This window comes from Podarcis vaucheri, assembly GCF_965113315.1.
Source record: "Podarcis vaucheri genome assembly, chromosome: 1".
In the NCBI taxonomy this organism is placed as follows: domain Eukaryota; kingdom Metazoa; phylum Chordata; class Lepidosauria; order Squamata; family Lacertidae; genus Podarcis; species Podarcis vaucheri.
Genome location: NC_138759.1, coordinates 11,706,609 through 11,724,423, shown reverse-complemented (window position 1 = coordinate 11,724,423; position 17,815 = coordinate 11,706,609). Strand labels below are relative to the sequence as shown.

General features: G+C 42.4%; 1 protein-coding gene across 1 annotated transcript in view; it reads right to left on the bottom strand.

The window, feature by feature from the left end:
• BRF1 (BRF1 general transcription factor IIIB subunit) overlaps positions 1 to 17,815 on the bottom strand; it is a 209,716-nt gene that overhangs the window by 92,997 nt on the left and 98,904 nt on the right. Inside the window, exons 8-11 of the mRNA XM_082217898.1 lie at positions 10,732 to 10,858; positions 2,526 to 2,565; positions 2,350 to 2,442; positions 872 to 1,123 (exon numbers count right to left, since the gene is read on the bottom strand). Of these exons, the coding sequence (XP_082074024.1) occupies positions 872 to 1,123; positions 2,350 to 2,442; positions 2,526 to 2,565; positions 10,732 to 10,858 (512 nt within the window). The remainder of the gene's footprint in view (positions 1 to 871; positions 1,124 to 2,349; positions 2,443 to 2,525; positions 2,566 to 10,731; positions 10,859 to 17,815) is intronic.

Genomic DNA, 17,815 nt, shown 5'->3' with positions numbered 1-17,815 from the left:
CCTAGCAGTTCGAAAGCACCCCTAAGTGCAAGTAGATAAATAGGTACCGCTTTATAGCGGGAAGGTAAACGGCGTTTCCGTGTGCTGCGCTGGTGCTGGCTCGCCAGAGCAGCTTCGTCACGCTGGCCACGTGACCCGGAAGTGTCTCCGGACAGCCCTGGCCCCCGGCCTCTTAAGTGAGATGGGCGCACAATCCTAGAGTCGGACACGACTGGCCCGTACGGACAGGGGTACCTTTACCTTTAGAACACATCACATGAGCAGAAACTGATCCCAAGACAATATGAGATCCTACAAACATTCCAAGAGCATTCACACCAATAGCCACAAGTCTTTAGAGTACAAAACAATATATATGAAAGTCAAGGCAAAACAAAAAAAAAAATATTAAGGAAAATACAAGGCAAATCTCTTCAGTCTAGAGGTTTAAAAATTCACAGGGAAGGAAGGGAAGTGAATGGTTTAAGTATTAGAATATGTTGTCCATATAATATTCATTATACGGACAACGTATGTCAGTATGTAAGCCATTAGTTCCAAATATGCTTCCAAGAAAAGTTAAAACATAATACTGGCAGTAAAATTGCACAATGAAAAGATAGCCCTTGGCATGATCACCTTATTACCAAACTAATTAAGGCACAGCATCACCTAAATGTGCTTTTCTCCACGTGTCACCTAAGAGTTCTCTCACTCTGTTTTGAAGCTCTCAGCCCCTATGGCCACTGGGCTGATGCAGCAAACACTGACAAAAGCCCGCCACCAACCCCCATCACAGAGTAGCAAGCTCCAATTTGGTACAAAAGTGAAACAACCAGAGCCTCTTGTGCTTCGCAACTCAGTTCATATGTCTAACTTTGGTTGTACTTACTGTGGTCTCGATCCTTAGTCAATATGCATTCTTTTATAGATTCTGTTATTCCAAGACTGGCGGCTGTAGGGAGAGGGCCAAGCAGGGATTCCAGGGCAGGTGGCCTCAGAGGAGACTCTTTTTCCTTTGACCTGTCTTTATCCAGAAGTTCACTGTAAAAGTCCTTGTTTAAATGATTCGCAGCTGCTTCCAGTTCTTCGTCTTCTCCCTCCTCTTCTCCAAATATACTCGAGGCATTGTCTTCCATGCAGTCTTTAAAGGGAGAGGATCAAATAATTTCATCAAAAATGTTAAAACAGAAGTGTGCTATATGCTGCTGGCAGGCTTCTTTAGACTCCTAAGAATCTCTCACAATCACTATTTCTTTCTAGCGTGAGTTCATTACTCGTCCTTGTCAAAAAAACAAACATCAGAGCCACACTCCCCTCCGCTCAGAGAATGCATATTGAAGGTGTGAACAGAGCTGGAAACATGCCCTCTAAAGATGTGGTGGCTGGTGCAGAGGCTGCTTTGTGAGCAAAACCAATGCCATTGTGAATTCATTCAATATTTTGCAGTTTTAACTGTGGCGTTTCAGTAACGAAGCAACATTGTAAAGGGGGGAATTGCTAAAATTTTCTTAAAGACACCAAAACGAGAGGAAGCATCTGCCCAGCATCCCTCCATCATTCCTAGGTCCAGCTCCAGCTATGAGCACCCGCCCAGCAAGAGACTTTGCTGAGAGCACCAGAGGATCAGTTTCCCCAATGAGTGGCTGACAAGCCTGCTCATAGTGCTTCAAAGTTGGGCTACTGGCACAAGAGAGGTTGCCTTCATAGCTTCCAGCCTTCAGAAATCCCACTCCTTAAGAGTTGGAAGACCACAATCTCTTGATTAAAAGCTCCCTCACAGAGGTGCCAATGTAACCAATGAAATGATCTGAACAATGAAATGTAAAGATAGAGATGCATTATTCTACAGTCTTCAATTTTGTTTTATTTTTAAATCAATAAGTCCAACACAGATGGGCATCAACATATATTTTACTACTTTCCTGTATGTCCGTGTTTAATGCATTTCTGGTGACTGGGAGCTCGCAAAAGATTGGGAAGGGAAATGAAGCTATTTATATCCCATACGTACTTACAAAGTTCTGCAGTTGAGTAGACATATCATCTGGGAAGACATTCACCAATACCAATGCCTGCTCTCTTCTTTTCCCTGGAAGCTATTTGATTTCTCTACCAATAATTTTTAAAAGTCAATACAAAACTCTCAATTCATCTAGTTAGGGCTAACAACACTGAAAGAGGTATCACAAATTCCCCAACTCTGTTAGAAAATCCAACTCTTCCTGCGTCATTCCTAGCTTACAAATGAAATACTTCCTTTTTCTCTATATTCCAAATTGATGCACTTATATACCCAAATTCGAAACTACGGTAAAATCATTCTCACATTTAACATACTCCAGATTAAGGGATTTTAAACAGACTTACCATCTTTACTGAAATTTGCATAAACTCCTTTTGCTTTTGGTCTGCTATTTTCTAACTCAATCTCTATTTCATCTTGGTAGCTTGATATTTCACCTGCGGTACATACAAATAATTGTCACCAGTGCACAAACACAATGTGGCAGAAATAAGACAATTGAATGAAATGTAGCCCTTACCTTCTAACTCTTCAAGCTTTTTAGACAGCTCCTTCTCAAGCTGGAGAAAGGAGAGAGGAAGACAAATGAACAACAGAACCAAACTGTACGTTAGGAAGATTTACAAGCACCAATAACTATATTCTGTAAAAGATATATTCTGCAGCAGGCCTGACAACGTTCAAAATCAACAGTTGTGCATGAGCTAAACAGGTATGGATTGCATCTTGAGTTTACAATGCACAAGAGAGCCCTATGATCTAGGACACAACAAAAGAAAAGGACTGGAAACTAGATTTAAAATACTGCTTGAAACTCTCCACTAGATTCATGCCTCAATCCAATAATCAAAGAAAAACTCACAAAAGGTATTTGTTACATTCCTTGGTTTACTTTATTAGCTCTGAAGCTTGCAACCAAAAGCAAATGCAACAAAACCCCACTTGACATTACAAAGTTTGGCAGTATACCTGACATTCATAAATGCTGGGGTGCTAGGTTTCTCAAAATAAGCCCTTTGACCGGGGGGGGGGGGGAGAGAGCTGAAATCCAGAATTAAGTACACAGATTTGATGACAGGATAGGTGGACATTCTGAATTCACAGCAGGGTAAGATGGGCTCATAATCAATCCAGAAAGCAATTTAGGAGACAGAGAAAGTTAGTTGCCCAAGGTCATCCACCCATTTTCATGGCTGAGTGAGGATTTGAATCTGGCCACTTCACTGTCTCATTAATGATTTGCACGTAATTTTCAAAAGGTTCAAGCCATAATCTTTAGGTACAGAAACAGATGAACCAGCTCTTAAAAATTATAGGGGGCTCCATCTCTAAGCGGCAAAGAACATGCCTTACATGCAGATTCTCTAATACAGTCATATCTCGGGTTACAGACGCTTCAGGTTGCATTTTCTCGGATTACGGACTGCCAAAACCCAGAAGTACTGGAACGGTTTACTTCCGGGTTTCACCGGTCGCACATGTGCAGAAGCGCTAAATCACGCTTTGCGCATGCACAGAAGAACCGAATCGCAACCCGCGCATGTGCAGACGCGCCACTGCGGGTTGCGAATGCTGCAGGTTGCGAATGTGCATCCCACACGGATCACATTTGCAACCCAAACGTCAACCGTACATCATTCACTTTACAGTGGTACCTCGGGTTACAGACGTTTCAGGTTACAGACGCTTCAGGTTACAGACGCTTCAGGTTACAGACTCCACTAACCCAGAAATAGTGCCTCGGGTTAAGAAGTTTGCTTCAGGATGAGAACAGAAATCGCACGGCGGTGGCGGGAGGCCCCATTAGCTAAAGTGGTACCTCAGGTTAAGAACAGTTTCAGGTTAAGAACGGACCTCCGGAACGAATTAAGTTCTTAACCCGAGGTACCACTGTATTTGTAATAATGACCCATGATTAAACAAATGAGTATTTCACTTATACCCAAATGCTGAACGGAAGGGACCTAGACAGTTTGGTGGGCCATATCTGCCATATCCACTTCATATGGCCACCTACACACATTGGCTCAATGGTGAGGCACATATGTTATATGCAGAAGATCCCAGGTTCAGTTCCTACCATGTTCAATGAAGCTGATGATGTAGCAGGAGATGGGCAAGTCCTCAGTCTAAGACCTTAGAGAGCTGCTGCCAGTGAAAGTATACAACATTGGGCTAGATGGACAAATACTCTGACCTAGTTCAAGGCAACTTCTGACAAGTTGTAGATTGGTTGCAACTGCCCTGGAAAGAGGTCTGTCTGGTGCTTCCTAAGCATCAGATAATTAAAATAAACATCATCATCAAAAATAAGAGAGTGCAGAGAGTACTCATTTTGCACAGTAAAGGCATAATGGCTCTCATGTACCAACAGGGAAATTGCAATGGATTAGCCTTGCATTTTACTGTCTGTGGCTGCCATAAATGTCACAGGGAGAGGGACACCAACTACATTTATAGCCATCACAAACTGGCTATTTCTCAAAAGACCACATTCAATGCATGGCATTTATAGGGCTTTATATTTAATGGGATACTCAATTTTGTCTCTACAATCTGAGTATGCAGATTTTCCCACTGACTCAAGTGTGCGCACACACATGCACAAGGTGCCTGATTGCTATTGAATAGGAAACTTCTCTCCTCATAAACAAGAACCACTCTTGCCTGGACTGAGCAGTGTTAAGGCAGTCGATTTCATTGGGTGACAACATCTAGTACTCTGAAAGTGAACAATCCCTCCCTGTCTAATTACCCCACACAATTTGGTAATTTTATAAACCTCTATTAACACCCCACCCCACTTAAATCCACTGTTTTCTCAACTAAAATCTGTAACATCCTTATTCATTCCTTGTAAGAAAGATGTTCTGGCCTGCTCATCATTTGAGTAGCTGTGTTCTGTATCTTCCTGTACCAGCAGTCAAAAGCTGTCTTCGCATGGTAAGTAAGAGGTTGTCCCAGGGTGGTGGGTGAAGCAACAACTGTACTTTCTCTCACTTCGTTTTATGCCGGCGGCGATTTTGTATTATGCCACAGCCTCATGGCAGCCACTTTGTGACTGGCACCCAGGGCACTCTTTCAAAATCTGAAATGTGTTTCCTGGGACAAAAAGGTTAGCAACCCCTATTCTAAGCCACAGGGAACCGCCTTATAGGGTGCAGACTAGTTTAACACCCAGCCCAGCATTGTTTGCTCAGGCTGGCTGTTTGGGGTCTCACAAAGAGGTCTTTCCCATCACCTGCTGTCTGATCTTCATAAAAGGAATGCTGACAACTGAAACAGAGACCTTCTGTGTGCCTGTGCTCTACCATGGAGCTGTGGCCATTGCTTTATACACCTAGGTGGAAATATCTCTTCTGCCATCATGTTGCCACCCAGTTTGGATAGATCCTTTGGTATCATTCCCAGCTACCTACTTGACAGCATCCAAATGTATAAGTACCTTCAAAATAAAATAATAATAATAATAATAATAATAATAATAATAATAATAATAATTTATACCCCACCCATCTGGCTGGGCTTCCCCGGCCACTCTGGGCAGCTTCCAACAGAATATTAAAATACAATAGTCCATCAAACATTAAAAGCTTCCCTAAACAGGGCTGCCTTCAGATGTCTTCTAAACGTCTGGTAGTTGTTGTTCTCTTTGACATCTGATGGGAGGGCGTTCCACAGGGCAGGTGCCACTACCGAGAAGGCCCTCTGCCTGGTTCCCTGTAACTTGGCTTCTCGCAGCGAGGGACCCGCCAGAAGGCCCTCGGCGCTGGACCTCAGTGTCCGGGCAGAACAATGGGGGTGGAGATGCTCCTTCAGGTACAGTGGTACCTCTGGTTACATACTTAATTCGTTCCAGAGGTCCGTTCTTAACCTGAAACTGTTCTTAACCTGAAGCACCACTTTAGCTATTGGGGCCTCCCACTGCTGCCACACCGCCACCGCGCGATTTCTGTTCTCATCCTGAAGCAAAGTTCTTAACCCGAGGTAGCATTTTTGGGTTAGCAGGAGTCTATAACCTGAAGCGTATGTAACCCGAGGTACCACTGTATACTGGACCAAGGCCGTTTAGGGCTTTAAAGGTCAGCACCAATACTTTGAATTGTGCTCGGAAACGTACTGGGAGCCAATGTAGGTCTTTCAAGATGAGTGTTATGTGGTCTCACGGCCGCTTCCTGTCAACAGTCTAGCTGCCGCATTCTGGAAACTACATAGTTGTAGTTTCAAAAGGCAAAGTTAAGTTTCAGCAAAGATCTGGTGGGGATAAAAACTTTTTGAAAATGTCTCTAGAAAACCTTTTGGAAAAAGAGGATTTAAAGACAACACGGAGGAGGAGGAGGAGGAGGAGGAGGAGGAGGAGGAGGAGGAGGAAGTGGGTGGGTGGGTGTTTTCCCCCACAGTGATAATAATTTATATGCAAAATTAGTGATAGATATTTCAGGAGAATCAGCTCAGGAGCAGATTCTAGTGACACTCTGCATGTCTTGGCAAGCAACATTTGGAGCAATTCCAATGCAATTTAATCGTAATTAATAGCAGTGCTTATTTTAAAATGGACCAGTTGAAACACAGAATTCTATGTAACGTTGTATTCCTCCCCCAACCCTGGGCATCTCCATTGGGAGCAGAACTTGAAAAGGGTTTTTTTTGGTGGGGGGGGGATCCAATTAACAAGCAAATACCTTTCCAGCTGTGGCCTTGGTTAATTGGGGTGGAAGAATGAGAGTGGCATACAGAAGAGAAGGAATGTACAGGCAACAAAATAAGCTCAGCTGTATCGTGTGAAAGATTTTAAATCTTGTAAGTCAGAATAAATTTGTCGCTGCACTGGGTGGTGAGCTGATGGGGAGAACTTGGGCACAGCAGGTAACCTGCCAGGAATTATGTTGAAAGCAACTGTGACGGCTCTGCAAACGGAGCGAACGCTCGTGCCCAGCAGAATTTCCCAAGCAAAGGCGGGCACTGAACTCAAAACGCTGATGCAGGGCTGGCACAGATTCACTTCTTCAACTATCTTCTCTCTGAGCGTTCCCTGGCTACAGCTGAGTCCTCTCTCGCCTCTGCCAGAAAGCTCCGCAGCCAAAACCGTTCACCACTCCTTGTTGCTCAGATCACACGCCTCCCTCCTTTCTCGATCCCTCCCACATCCAGTGCATCCTTTAAAAATCTCTGAGAACTTGACCCATCTTTCGGCTCTCACTTCCCCTTGCCTGTGACACTTCATTCATCAAACTTTGCTGCCCAAACACAAGACTGGGCAAGGCTTGCTCTCAAACGGCTCCACCCACTCACCCTTGCTGCCCCCTCTAGGCATAATAACCTTTGTGCTCTGATCAGTCAGCCCAGCGGCCCATCTGGTCCAGCAATGCGCTCTCACAGTGACCAACCAGATGCCTACAGGAAGCCCATGAGGAGGATGAAGGCCCTATGGCACTTTCCCACTTGTAATCCTCAGCGATATCAGAGCATACTGGCCTCAATGCAGGAGGTAACAGCCATTGACAAGCAGTCATAAATAGCCTAATCCTCTCTTGCAGAATGCCTACTCCACAATGCTATTTCATTCTTCCTTACAGCCCCTCCTCAAAAACCCCACTTTTTCTATGAAGCCAGTGGCATTTCCCTTTGCCAGCATTCCTCCCCCTTTTCCTTGCATCTTCCCTCTTTCTTTCTTTCTTTCTTTCTTTCTTTCAAAAAAGACTTCTAATTCCTTAGGGTGTGGATTTTTCTCATTTTCGCATGTAAAGAAAGACATCCTACACATTGATGGTTCTAAATAAATAATAGGTAATATAATGAAGTCAAGAGCTGTTAGAAATTGAGCTATCAGTGCATGGGGGAAGGGTCTTTTTAAAATAATTTTATCACTATGAAAAGCGTATCACCACCACCCAGGTCATTCAGCAGCTTTCCAGAATGTGTGTTAGACTGTGTAATGAATGCCTCTTTGGCAGTTGTTGAAAGGGCTGTGTGTGTGTGTCCAGTAGCGGACTTGACTCATTTTTCTCTTGGCACACTTGGGCCTGTCAAATATTAGCCCTTCCCTGCCAAAGCCCACAGCTAATACAGATAAAATAAAAAAGTACTGAGTAGCTCAGCTGAGTCTGCCTTTTTGGACATACTGGTGGGTATGTTTCTGGGCCAAACTCAAAAAAATCCAAGGAAATAAAACATCTGAGGCTGTTTCTTAGGAATCTGAATTTTTCAGCCTGGACTTGTGTGCCCAAGTCCTCATCACCAGTTTCAGACATCTGAAAAGTACATTTGGCAGCATCAGTCACCAGGGTGAGAACTTGTTCAGAGGGTAACGGGCAGGCAGGGTGGCTTTCAGCAAGCATGAAATTCTCACCAGATAAATTGAGGTGAATGGGGGAGTTTAAATAATATCTGAAATGAAGCCATCCCCATGCACTTCAGTGGCCTCAACCTTGCAATTGGCAGTCCAAAGTCCGTTTCGAGGGCCTAATCCGGCAGTTTATTTCCTGGGGTAAAATCCTTAAAAATCCTTAAAAAAATCTCAACTTCAATCCTTAAAAAAGTCAACAACTTTGGTTGGCCCTTTGGTCTGCCCTCACGGCCCTTCACTTCATCAAATCTGGCCCTCTTTGAAAAAAGTTTGGACACCACTGGAAGGTTAAGTAAAACCTCTTTCTGAGTGAGTAGCTCAGAGGACCAGATGCTTGGAGGATTAGCCGCTGCTCTATGTCATTTAAAAATGAGTGGTTGGGATAGTGCATTTGTTTGCAGGATGGTACCTTTCGAGTTTTGTATCAGCAACAAGTATGGTTCATGTAATATGAGGGTACCAGTGGAAACAGAAGACAAATTGTGCTACAAATGAATTGAAGGCTACACAAGCCAACATGGCATTGCCCAGAATAGATTCAACCTACAGTGTTTGTACTTAACAATAGATCAGTATTCTGGTAGGAGCAAAAGACAATATAGAATAACAAGCTGGGCCTGCAACAAAATGCCGCAGTGTAGAATGATCCTGAGGGTCAGATTTAAGGTGCTGGTTTTGAGCTTTAAGCTCTTCACGGCCTAGGACCCTCATACCTACAGGACCGCCTCTCCTGGTATGCCCCACGGAGGACCTTAAGGTCCATAAATAGCAACACCCTAGAGGTCCCGGGCCCTAAGGAAGTTAGATTAGCCTCAACCAGAGCCAGGGCCTTCTCAACACTGGCTCCAGCCTGGTGGAACGCTCTGCCTCATGAGACCAGGGCCCTGCAGGATCTGATTTCTTTCCGCAGGGCCTGTAAGACAGAGTTGTTCCGCCTGGCCTTTGACTTGGAATCAGTTTGATTCCCTCCCCCTCTTTCTTTTTCCTTTCTCCTCCTGTGAAGAGGCTGGATCCTAATGTTTTAATGTTGTATTTTAATCTTTTTTAAAACTGTATTTTAATCAACTTGTTTTTATTATTGGTTGTTAGCCGCCGCCCTGAGCCCGGTCTTGGCTGGGGAGGGCGGGATATAAATAAAAAATTATTATTATTATTATTATTATTATTATTATTATTACTGCTCCAGTCAATCTTGTCTTCACCAATATTCAATCCATTTCCTCCCCACATCCAGCTTTCTGTCCGCCACCCTAACAGTCAGCATTCCATGTCCCCTGGGTACACCATCCTCACTGGTCTGTTTGGGGCAGTTCTCCCCTTACTTTTCTTTTTCTGATTTTTTTTATACTTTTGCGAGCCTTGGGGTTCTTTCGTGCCTGTCGATATCTACTCCCTCGTTTGCAAATGGTACCACTTTGGCTATAGAAGGACCATCACTCACCTCTGAAATTTGGAAATGGGGGTGGGGTGACAATACAATACAATGTGGAAAACACCATTTATCACACACACCCCACCCGTATTATCTCCTGTCATCCTACCCAAAAGAAGCAAGCATTAAAATCAACAATAGCACCATACCAACAAAAGATCAATGGCTGTACAAAAACCTCATAGAGTTCGTAGAATTAGCAAGTATGACAGCCAAAATAAGGGACTGGGATGAAAGGGAAACAAGGGGCAAGTGGGAATATCTTGGAGAATACTTAAAAAGAGATGATGTTTGCAAGTGGGAACAATTTTCTGAGCAGCAGCAATAGAAACTAAGGAAAAGATGGGAGTAAAAAATGGCGGAGAAACTAATTGAGATGCAGCAGAATGAAGGTTTTCTCTAGAGGATTAGATTGGGAAATCTGAATGAAATGCTGTAAGATGAAAAAATGTAAAAAGATGCAGAAGGTTTACTGTAAAATGTGTGAATAATAAATCAATAAATCAATAAAATCAACAATAGTTCAAGCTGATGCCAATCAATGAAATTTCACATGTATCAGTTGGCAATGCTTTGCTCTGCGCTGAAAGTAAAATCTGAAAGGGCTTAGGGCAGGGTCTTCTTTGTGCTGGTGCTTTGGAAAGTTCACACATTTAGATGAATGATGAAACAGATATTAAATATTTTTTTTCTTTTTCATGACATATGGATGGGTCTAAGTAGATCCTAATTGTTTTTGAGAATTATTTTTACACATCAGGTTTTGATGACGTGTTGGAGCTGACCTCACTATTATATGATCTTGCTGGTATTATGTGCACTTTCATGTGGTTCTTTTTTCATCGCTCTGGGCTTCCAGATGGAGGAATAAAGCAGGATAGAATTCTATAGACACTGCCTTTCCAGCCACAAAAAGCAAGGAAGAACTATGCGTACAAAAGCATTCACCTGCTGAATCTTTATCTTTCGTTGACCGGCTGTAAATGAAGGAGGGTCACATTCCTCTTCCAAATCAATTGTCATGAACTCATCTATTGTTAGCTGACTTGCAGGTGTGTCTTCAAACTCTGTAAGTCTAAAAACACACAGGAAAAGGTTAACACAGGATTTCTCTCCGTGAATTTCACAGCAGACCAACAGAAAAAGATGTAAAAGATGTTCCCCAATTCAAAACAAAACTAAGTAAAGAGCTCAGCCAAAACAATTTCAAATAACCCGTCTTTAATGACCAACAAGCAAGGCCTATAATCCCTTTTTCCAACATAAAATGTCCATTGAAATGCAATTCCAGAGGGACAGTCATATTAATCTGCTGCAGCGAAAATAAGAAAGAACACTGCAGCACCTTTAGACTAACAATTAAATAGGGCAAGAGCTTTAATCAGATGTATGAAGTGCTATCGTGAGTTGCAGGAACATATATGCCCATGGATAGTGGGGTTATAAACAGTGAAGTCACAAGGAAATTCCTGCATTAAATTTCCTTTATAATCGACCTTTATAGATCTTTATAATTATCATTAACTTGACTAATTTATAAACTGCTGCACAGCCTGAAGCTATCAAAGCACTGTATATAACAAAATAAAAATGAGATAAACACAAAAAATGCAAGTTCTAAAAGCAACAAAACCATTTGTACAAATTCTTATAATTATTTTAAAAAGTTCTACAGATATACAATGAGCATTCCATAAATTACTGGGTTAGACCTCAGAGAAAGCCTTCTTCCACAAAAATAGAAGACACTACTACGTCATTAACAGTAGTCAAATTAAAATGCAGAAACAAGCTCTACATTCACCTAAAAAAAAAATGTAATAAATCAATATTGTTTAAGTATTCATGATAGCCCCCATATTGCAATCAAGTTTAAGTCATCCAGCCCTGCACTGACAGCAAGGCCTACAGAGTCAAAAGTAGAGGTCCTTTCCAAGCCTGTAACCTGAGATCCTTTAACTTGAGATATTTGGGAATGAATGTGCAATGTTATGTTACACTTGCAAAGCTCGAGCAGTGACATTTTGGGTGTTGTGTTTTTTTTAGCACACACACAAACACAAAAATGTGGGGGAAATTTATCCAATACTTTCAAATCAATCGAGTACAAGAAATGATTCCCAGCTCTGGCCTGGGAATAACCATGCTGCTTTTAGAAGAAGAGAAGAAGAAGAGTTTGGATTTGATATCCCGCCTTTCACTCCCCTTCGGGAGTCTCAAAGCGGCTAACATTCTCCTTTCCCTTCCTCCCCCACAACAAACACTCTGTGAGGTGAGTGGGGCTGAGAGACTTCACAGAAGTGTGACTGGCCCAAGGTCACCCAGCAGCTGCATGTGGAGGAGCAGAGACGCGAACCCGGTTACCCAGATTACGTGACTACCGCTCTTAACCACTACACCACACTGGCTCCCCAGCATTTCTCCCCCCTCTCCTCACTTCAAGTGTGATGAACACTACGTACTTAATAACACTTTGCATTCTTATAGCACATTTTAAGTGTTCAAAGCACTTCATATACTCTTGCAGTAATCTTGTGAGGCAGGCGAATATTATCAGCCCCATATTGCTGCTGGCAGGAAGCTGGAGCTGAAAGGACAATCACTTTGCAACCACTACTTGATGAGCTCCAGGCGAATGTGAAGCTTGAAGCAGGGACTTCCTGGCTTCTGCTCTTAGCACCTGCATTGCAAGTCAATAGCAGTAAGTTGCTTCCTGCTTATTCAGTACATCTGAGGACTGGGGGGAAATAGCAACCATACGCCACAAAATGGCAAAAGCTATGCCTAGTGGATGAACCATCCATCTCTCATGCCAGGAGGACCTATCCTGCAGGAATTCAAGTACCAACTGTTCTCCAAGAAGGCATTACATACCATCACAAGCTTCACCTTGAATCTTCAGGTGAGGTTTTTCAATGTAATCGGCCCCTTTCTCCACTTCCTGAAAAGTTACAGTCTTTACAAGTTACAGAACTAGCTATCCGAGATAATTCTGTACCTCTGGATTGGGACCAACCAAGAAAGAAAATGATCTGGGCTTGTTTTGGTGGTAGTAGTGGGGGAAGCAGTGATCGAGACACCTGTTGCCAGCAAGAGATGGGATAGCTGGTTTCTTTCACCAAGCAGTTTCTCTGTTTTATTTATTTTGTTCATTCTGCACACACATGCATAGTGCATACAGAAGAGCAGGTAGCAGTCTGGAAGCAGGCGTGAATAGGGACAGCACTGACCCCCACCCCAACTGAAATTGGATGCGACTCCTGGCCCTTGTTCCTACTGTGACCTAAGAGGGTGGGGAGGGTCCTGGGGGCTGCCCTATTAACTCTCACGGTGGCCTTGCCACATGAAATAAAAGAACAGGTGGAAAAAGGAGCCACCCTAGCTGACTGTTGACTTATATCCATGACTTCTAAGTTGACTTATATCCAAGTCTCTTCTCTCCTGCTATACCAGGCTTCTTCAACCTCGGCCCTCCAGATGTTTTGAGACTACAATTCCCATCATCCCTGACCACTGGTCTTGCTAGCTAGGGGTCATGGGGGTTGTAGGCCAAAAACAGCTGGAGGGCCAAGGTTAAGGAAGCCTGTACTATAGACACACACAGTGCTTTTTGTGATAGCATCACAGGTACAGAATACAATCACATTTCTTGTTGTTGCTGCTGCCGCCCATGGCAGTCGTTTTGTGCTGGCACCCACAGCACTGGTATTACCATTATTAAATCACCTTCCTCACCGAAGTCATCCAAAGTGACTTACAATGTAGACCCAAAAACCAATGACAACAAACACAACCAATACAAAACTTTTTTTAAAAAAACAACACAACCCACATCTATACAAAAAAAATAAATCTGCAGGTCTTGCAGATCCTGCCCCACCAAAAGAGACCACAAGTAATTGAAGCCCTTCAAACTAAAGGTCAAAACATCAGGTAAAACAGAAACGATTTGCCTTTTATCAAGATATGAATATCAGTGTCTCGTTTTTCACCAATACAAAGAAGAGAGCACTGTCTGAATCCACATCCATGAACCCCTATCTCCAACACAACACCCTCAAAAGTGGCCAGCAAAAAGTGAAGCAACATAGGAGCTCCTGCAGATGAAAAAGGGAGGTATGAGGATAGAAACAGGCTGGTTGTTTTGAGACAGGTAACAGATTTGACCCTTATCGAGCTGGCAGGTTTGTATGAGATACCGCTCTACATGTCAAGACCAGGTTATGATGCTACCAAAGCATGCTCTTCAACTGTGACCCTGGATTGCTGGCCCCCAATGACAGAAATGCGACACGGCAAGGCAATGTGTGTCTGTTCAGAGCAGAAGCAGAAATGTGCTGTACCTCCCAGGAGTTCTTGTAATACTATGCAGGTATCCTCACATCACGACATCTACATACCAGTCCCTGATCCATCACAATGATTAGCATATTGCTAGTCAAGAAACCAGGTTTTGGCCACATGTCCGGGGGGGGGGGACCTAAGCCAAGGGTGCTGTAAAGATTTGAACTTAGACAAGTGCTTTCTAATTCCGGCAAAAGCAGCAATGATTCTGTCAGAGTTAGACAAACATAACTTGTAATCCTCTTACAAGTGTCACAGACTATGTCAAAGAAATCTTCGGGGACCCAAAATTTTTCTAGCTCATCTATGGATCAATGATAGTCTAAGGGCAAAAGGAAGAAACAGCAAAACATTTTGGGTTGTTTTTGTACTGACTTTGTAGCTGCAACTCTCAAGCGACAGCAATGCTGACAACTGCTTAAGCGAGTGTGAAAATGAAAGTACTGAAGTCTACCAGCAAATTCTTAGTGTCTTTGTTGTAAATAGTTTGCTGAAATGTTAGACTCGCTTGGAGGAAAATCCTGTGGGGAAAATGGCACTTTCTCTATGGAAGGAAAACAGAGGTTGATTAGTGAACTTACTGGAAGAAATATCAGAAAGATACTCAGATTGGATCTTTGCCTAATGTGCGAGCAAGCTGCTTGTCATTCAACCAATGATAGCACTTTGAAATTATGCTAGTATGTATTTCAGGCCTCTACTTAATTTAGCAAAGCAATTCTTGGTGCCTCTCCAATGAAATTTGTATCCAGATACCAAAAAAAGCCATGCACTTACATTCATAACAAACATTCTTTTCCTTTTGGTAGAATCCCAAATTCCTCTTCTCAGCCATCTGCTTAACAGCTGATTCAAGATCCGTCTTGACTGACACATATCCACTAACCACTGACACTGCATGTTCCCCACCCTACCCCGAGTGCTTAATATAACCTCCCCTCATCTTGCTCTCTTTCATTGTTAAAAAAGTTTAATACAATGCCCATGAAAAGCATCAGAACCTGACCTATCACAAAGCCAAAAAAAACCCCCGAAAAAACAGAATATCACTCTTCTTCCACTCCTAAAAATAACCCATGCTAGAGTCTTCTGTGTACATGAACTTGTTCACCCCTACAAAGTGAAGCCGAAGGAAATGTCATTCAGTATAAGAATCCTAGAATCCTAGAATTGTAGAGTCGGAAGGGAGACCAAGGGTCATCTACTCCAACCCCCTGCAATGCAGGAATCTCAATTAAAACACCCAGATGGTCATCAAGCCTTCCACTGTCCAACAGCTCTTACTTTCAAACAGTTCTTCCTGGTGCTTAGTCAGAATCTCCTTTCTTGCAACTTGGAGCCATTGGTTTGAGTCCTACCCTCCAGAACAGGGGAAAAGAAGCAAAAGAATTATGTATTCTCCAAAAACTGTCAGTACAGGTTAAGAGTGTGCACAGTTCCAGTGTATATGATTTTATAAAGCTCCAAGACTTGGATGCAGTTGATGGAAGGCAGAAACTAATGACCAAGAAGATTCTGGAAGATAGGACCATTGTTCCATATAACACAGTATTGCGCAATATCAGGGGTAGGCAATGGAGTGCCCTTCAGATGGACTGAAGTTCCCCCCACAGCTGATCATTGACTATGCTGGTTGGTGCTCATGGGAGTCCAACAAGAACTCCTTGTCTATATTGACGGCTGACAGCTCTACCAGACTTCCTTCCTTGTCCTACCCGGAGATGCCAGGGACTGAACTTGGGAGCTTTTGCATGCAAATTATGGGCTCTGCCACTGAACTGCAGTCCTCCCCAGATACAACGAACTGAGAAAAAGAGGAACAGGGAGAGGAAGGGGCAAGAAATCTACTCCCAACCTCACCCTGAGAAAAACCTCAGGTGAAAAAGCAATGTCTATCACAAGAAGCAGTGTGTGTGCATTTTTTAAACAGTTATGTGAAACAAGTACTTATTAATTCAGCCAACTTCTACCTAATGACATTTCAAGAATCTAAGTGCTTGAAGGAAAAATCTTGGGCTCAGGAAGACTTACTCAAAAAGGTTTGTTTTGAATATGCCTCTGCGATAAATGCAATATAATGTGGGGTTATTTGAGAAACATCAATCATGTTTTATGGATTTGTGATAAATACAGTTGTAATTATAGCTCCCTGAAAATAATTCAGCTGTCACGTTTACCTTGTCAAAGTAAATAACACTGTCAATTTAGTTGATATGCATGACCTGAGTAAACATTTCAAAGCACGAATTTTGCAGTTACGCTCCTTCATTTTAAACAACTGCTCAAATGAATGTGCTTCCACTACAATTCAGCACATTTGCTATCACTCAAATAAAATGAAGGCTGCGCGCCAATAATCTATCCAAATGATTTGGAAACCGTGCAAAGTATCTGCTCTGCAGTGCCACACGCTTTTAAATGGGCTTAAATCGGTATGTTGATCAACTAAAGATCAATCAGTCAGAATTGTGGCTTTCAAATGATGTTCCTATGAAGCCAGGATTTGCTATGAAACTTATTGAGTGGATTAGAAAGAAAAATTAATTAAAGATACGCCATTTGATGCTATAAAGCAGCAGGATGGCAAACTAGATCTGGGCCAAGTTTGACACGTATGCAGGACCAGCCACCTGTCAATCACAACAGTGTCAAGTAGGGCTGGGTGACATCTGGTTTTCAACATCACAATATACCACCAGCTAAACATTGTGATATACTGATATAATCACAGTATCTGAGATAAAGATGGAGGTATATAGAGGCATTGGCTAGCTTCAAAGTTTTTCCCACATTGTGATTTTGGCACAGCACACACACGCACACATAATTCACGATATATTGCCAGGTCAAAAACTATAGCTTACCGGTAATACATCCAATATATTAAACTGTATTTTCAAGTCATTTTTCAGACTTAAGTATTTTAGCATTTATTGAAAGCATAAGCAACAGAAAAATTCAGTGAGATAATTCTGCAGCTATTTGCTTTTTAAGGGAGGATGACAAGCTCCATACCACTCGACTGTACAGACTGTACGGACAATGGTTTTAGAATTCCTATTTAATGCAAATGATTAAAAAATGTATGTGTTTTTGCAAGATGAACTCGACAAAACACAAGCACTTTTTAAAACAGAAAGCTTTTCTTATAAAACTTTTTTCAAAAAATGCTGTGCCAATTAAACATATGGGATTACATGGGAAATTTCTATTATACAACACCTTTGTCATTCAGACCCATCAATGACGTTGTATTACTTAATAAAGTTGACTCATTTGTGCATGCTACTGTATGGTTCACTTCAACCTCTGAAGCATTTCAAATGCTGGGCTTTAAAGAGATTTCTTTTATCGGCAGCAAACTACAGGGAGAATCACCTTCCATCCTATGAGTTGCAAATACATCCCATGGGTTTTACTTAAAACAAGTCCACAGCATCTGAGCCTAAGCCCTAATAATTTTGGTTGCCAGCATATTAAATGAAATGCTTGCAAGGCAGTGGAATCCTTGCCTTAACATCTCTGTAGAAATGACTAATTTTAGAACAGTTTTTCCAATCCCAAAATCCCTTTAACATATCATATAGGAGGTTTCAAAGTTCACAGTACAGAAAGGCAACCTCCTTAACTTCAATGAAGGGGGAAGCTCTGTGCAAAGGAAATAAAAAGGAGCTGCTCTTTTTGTGTA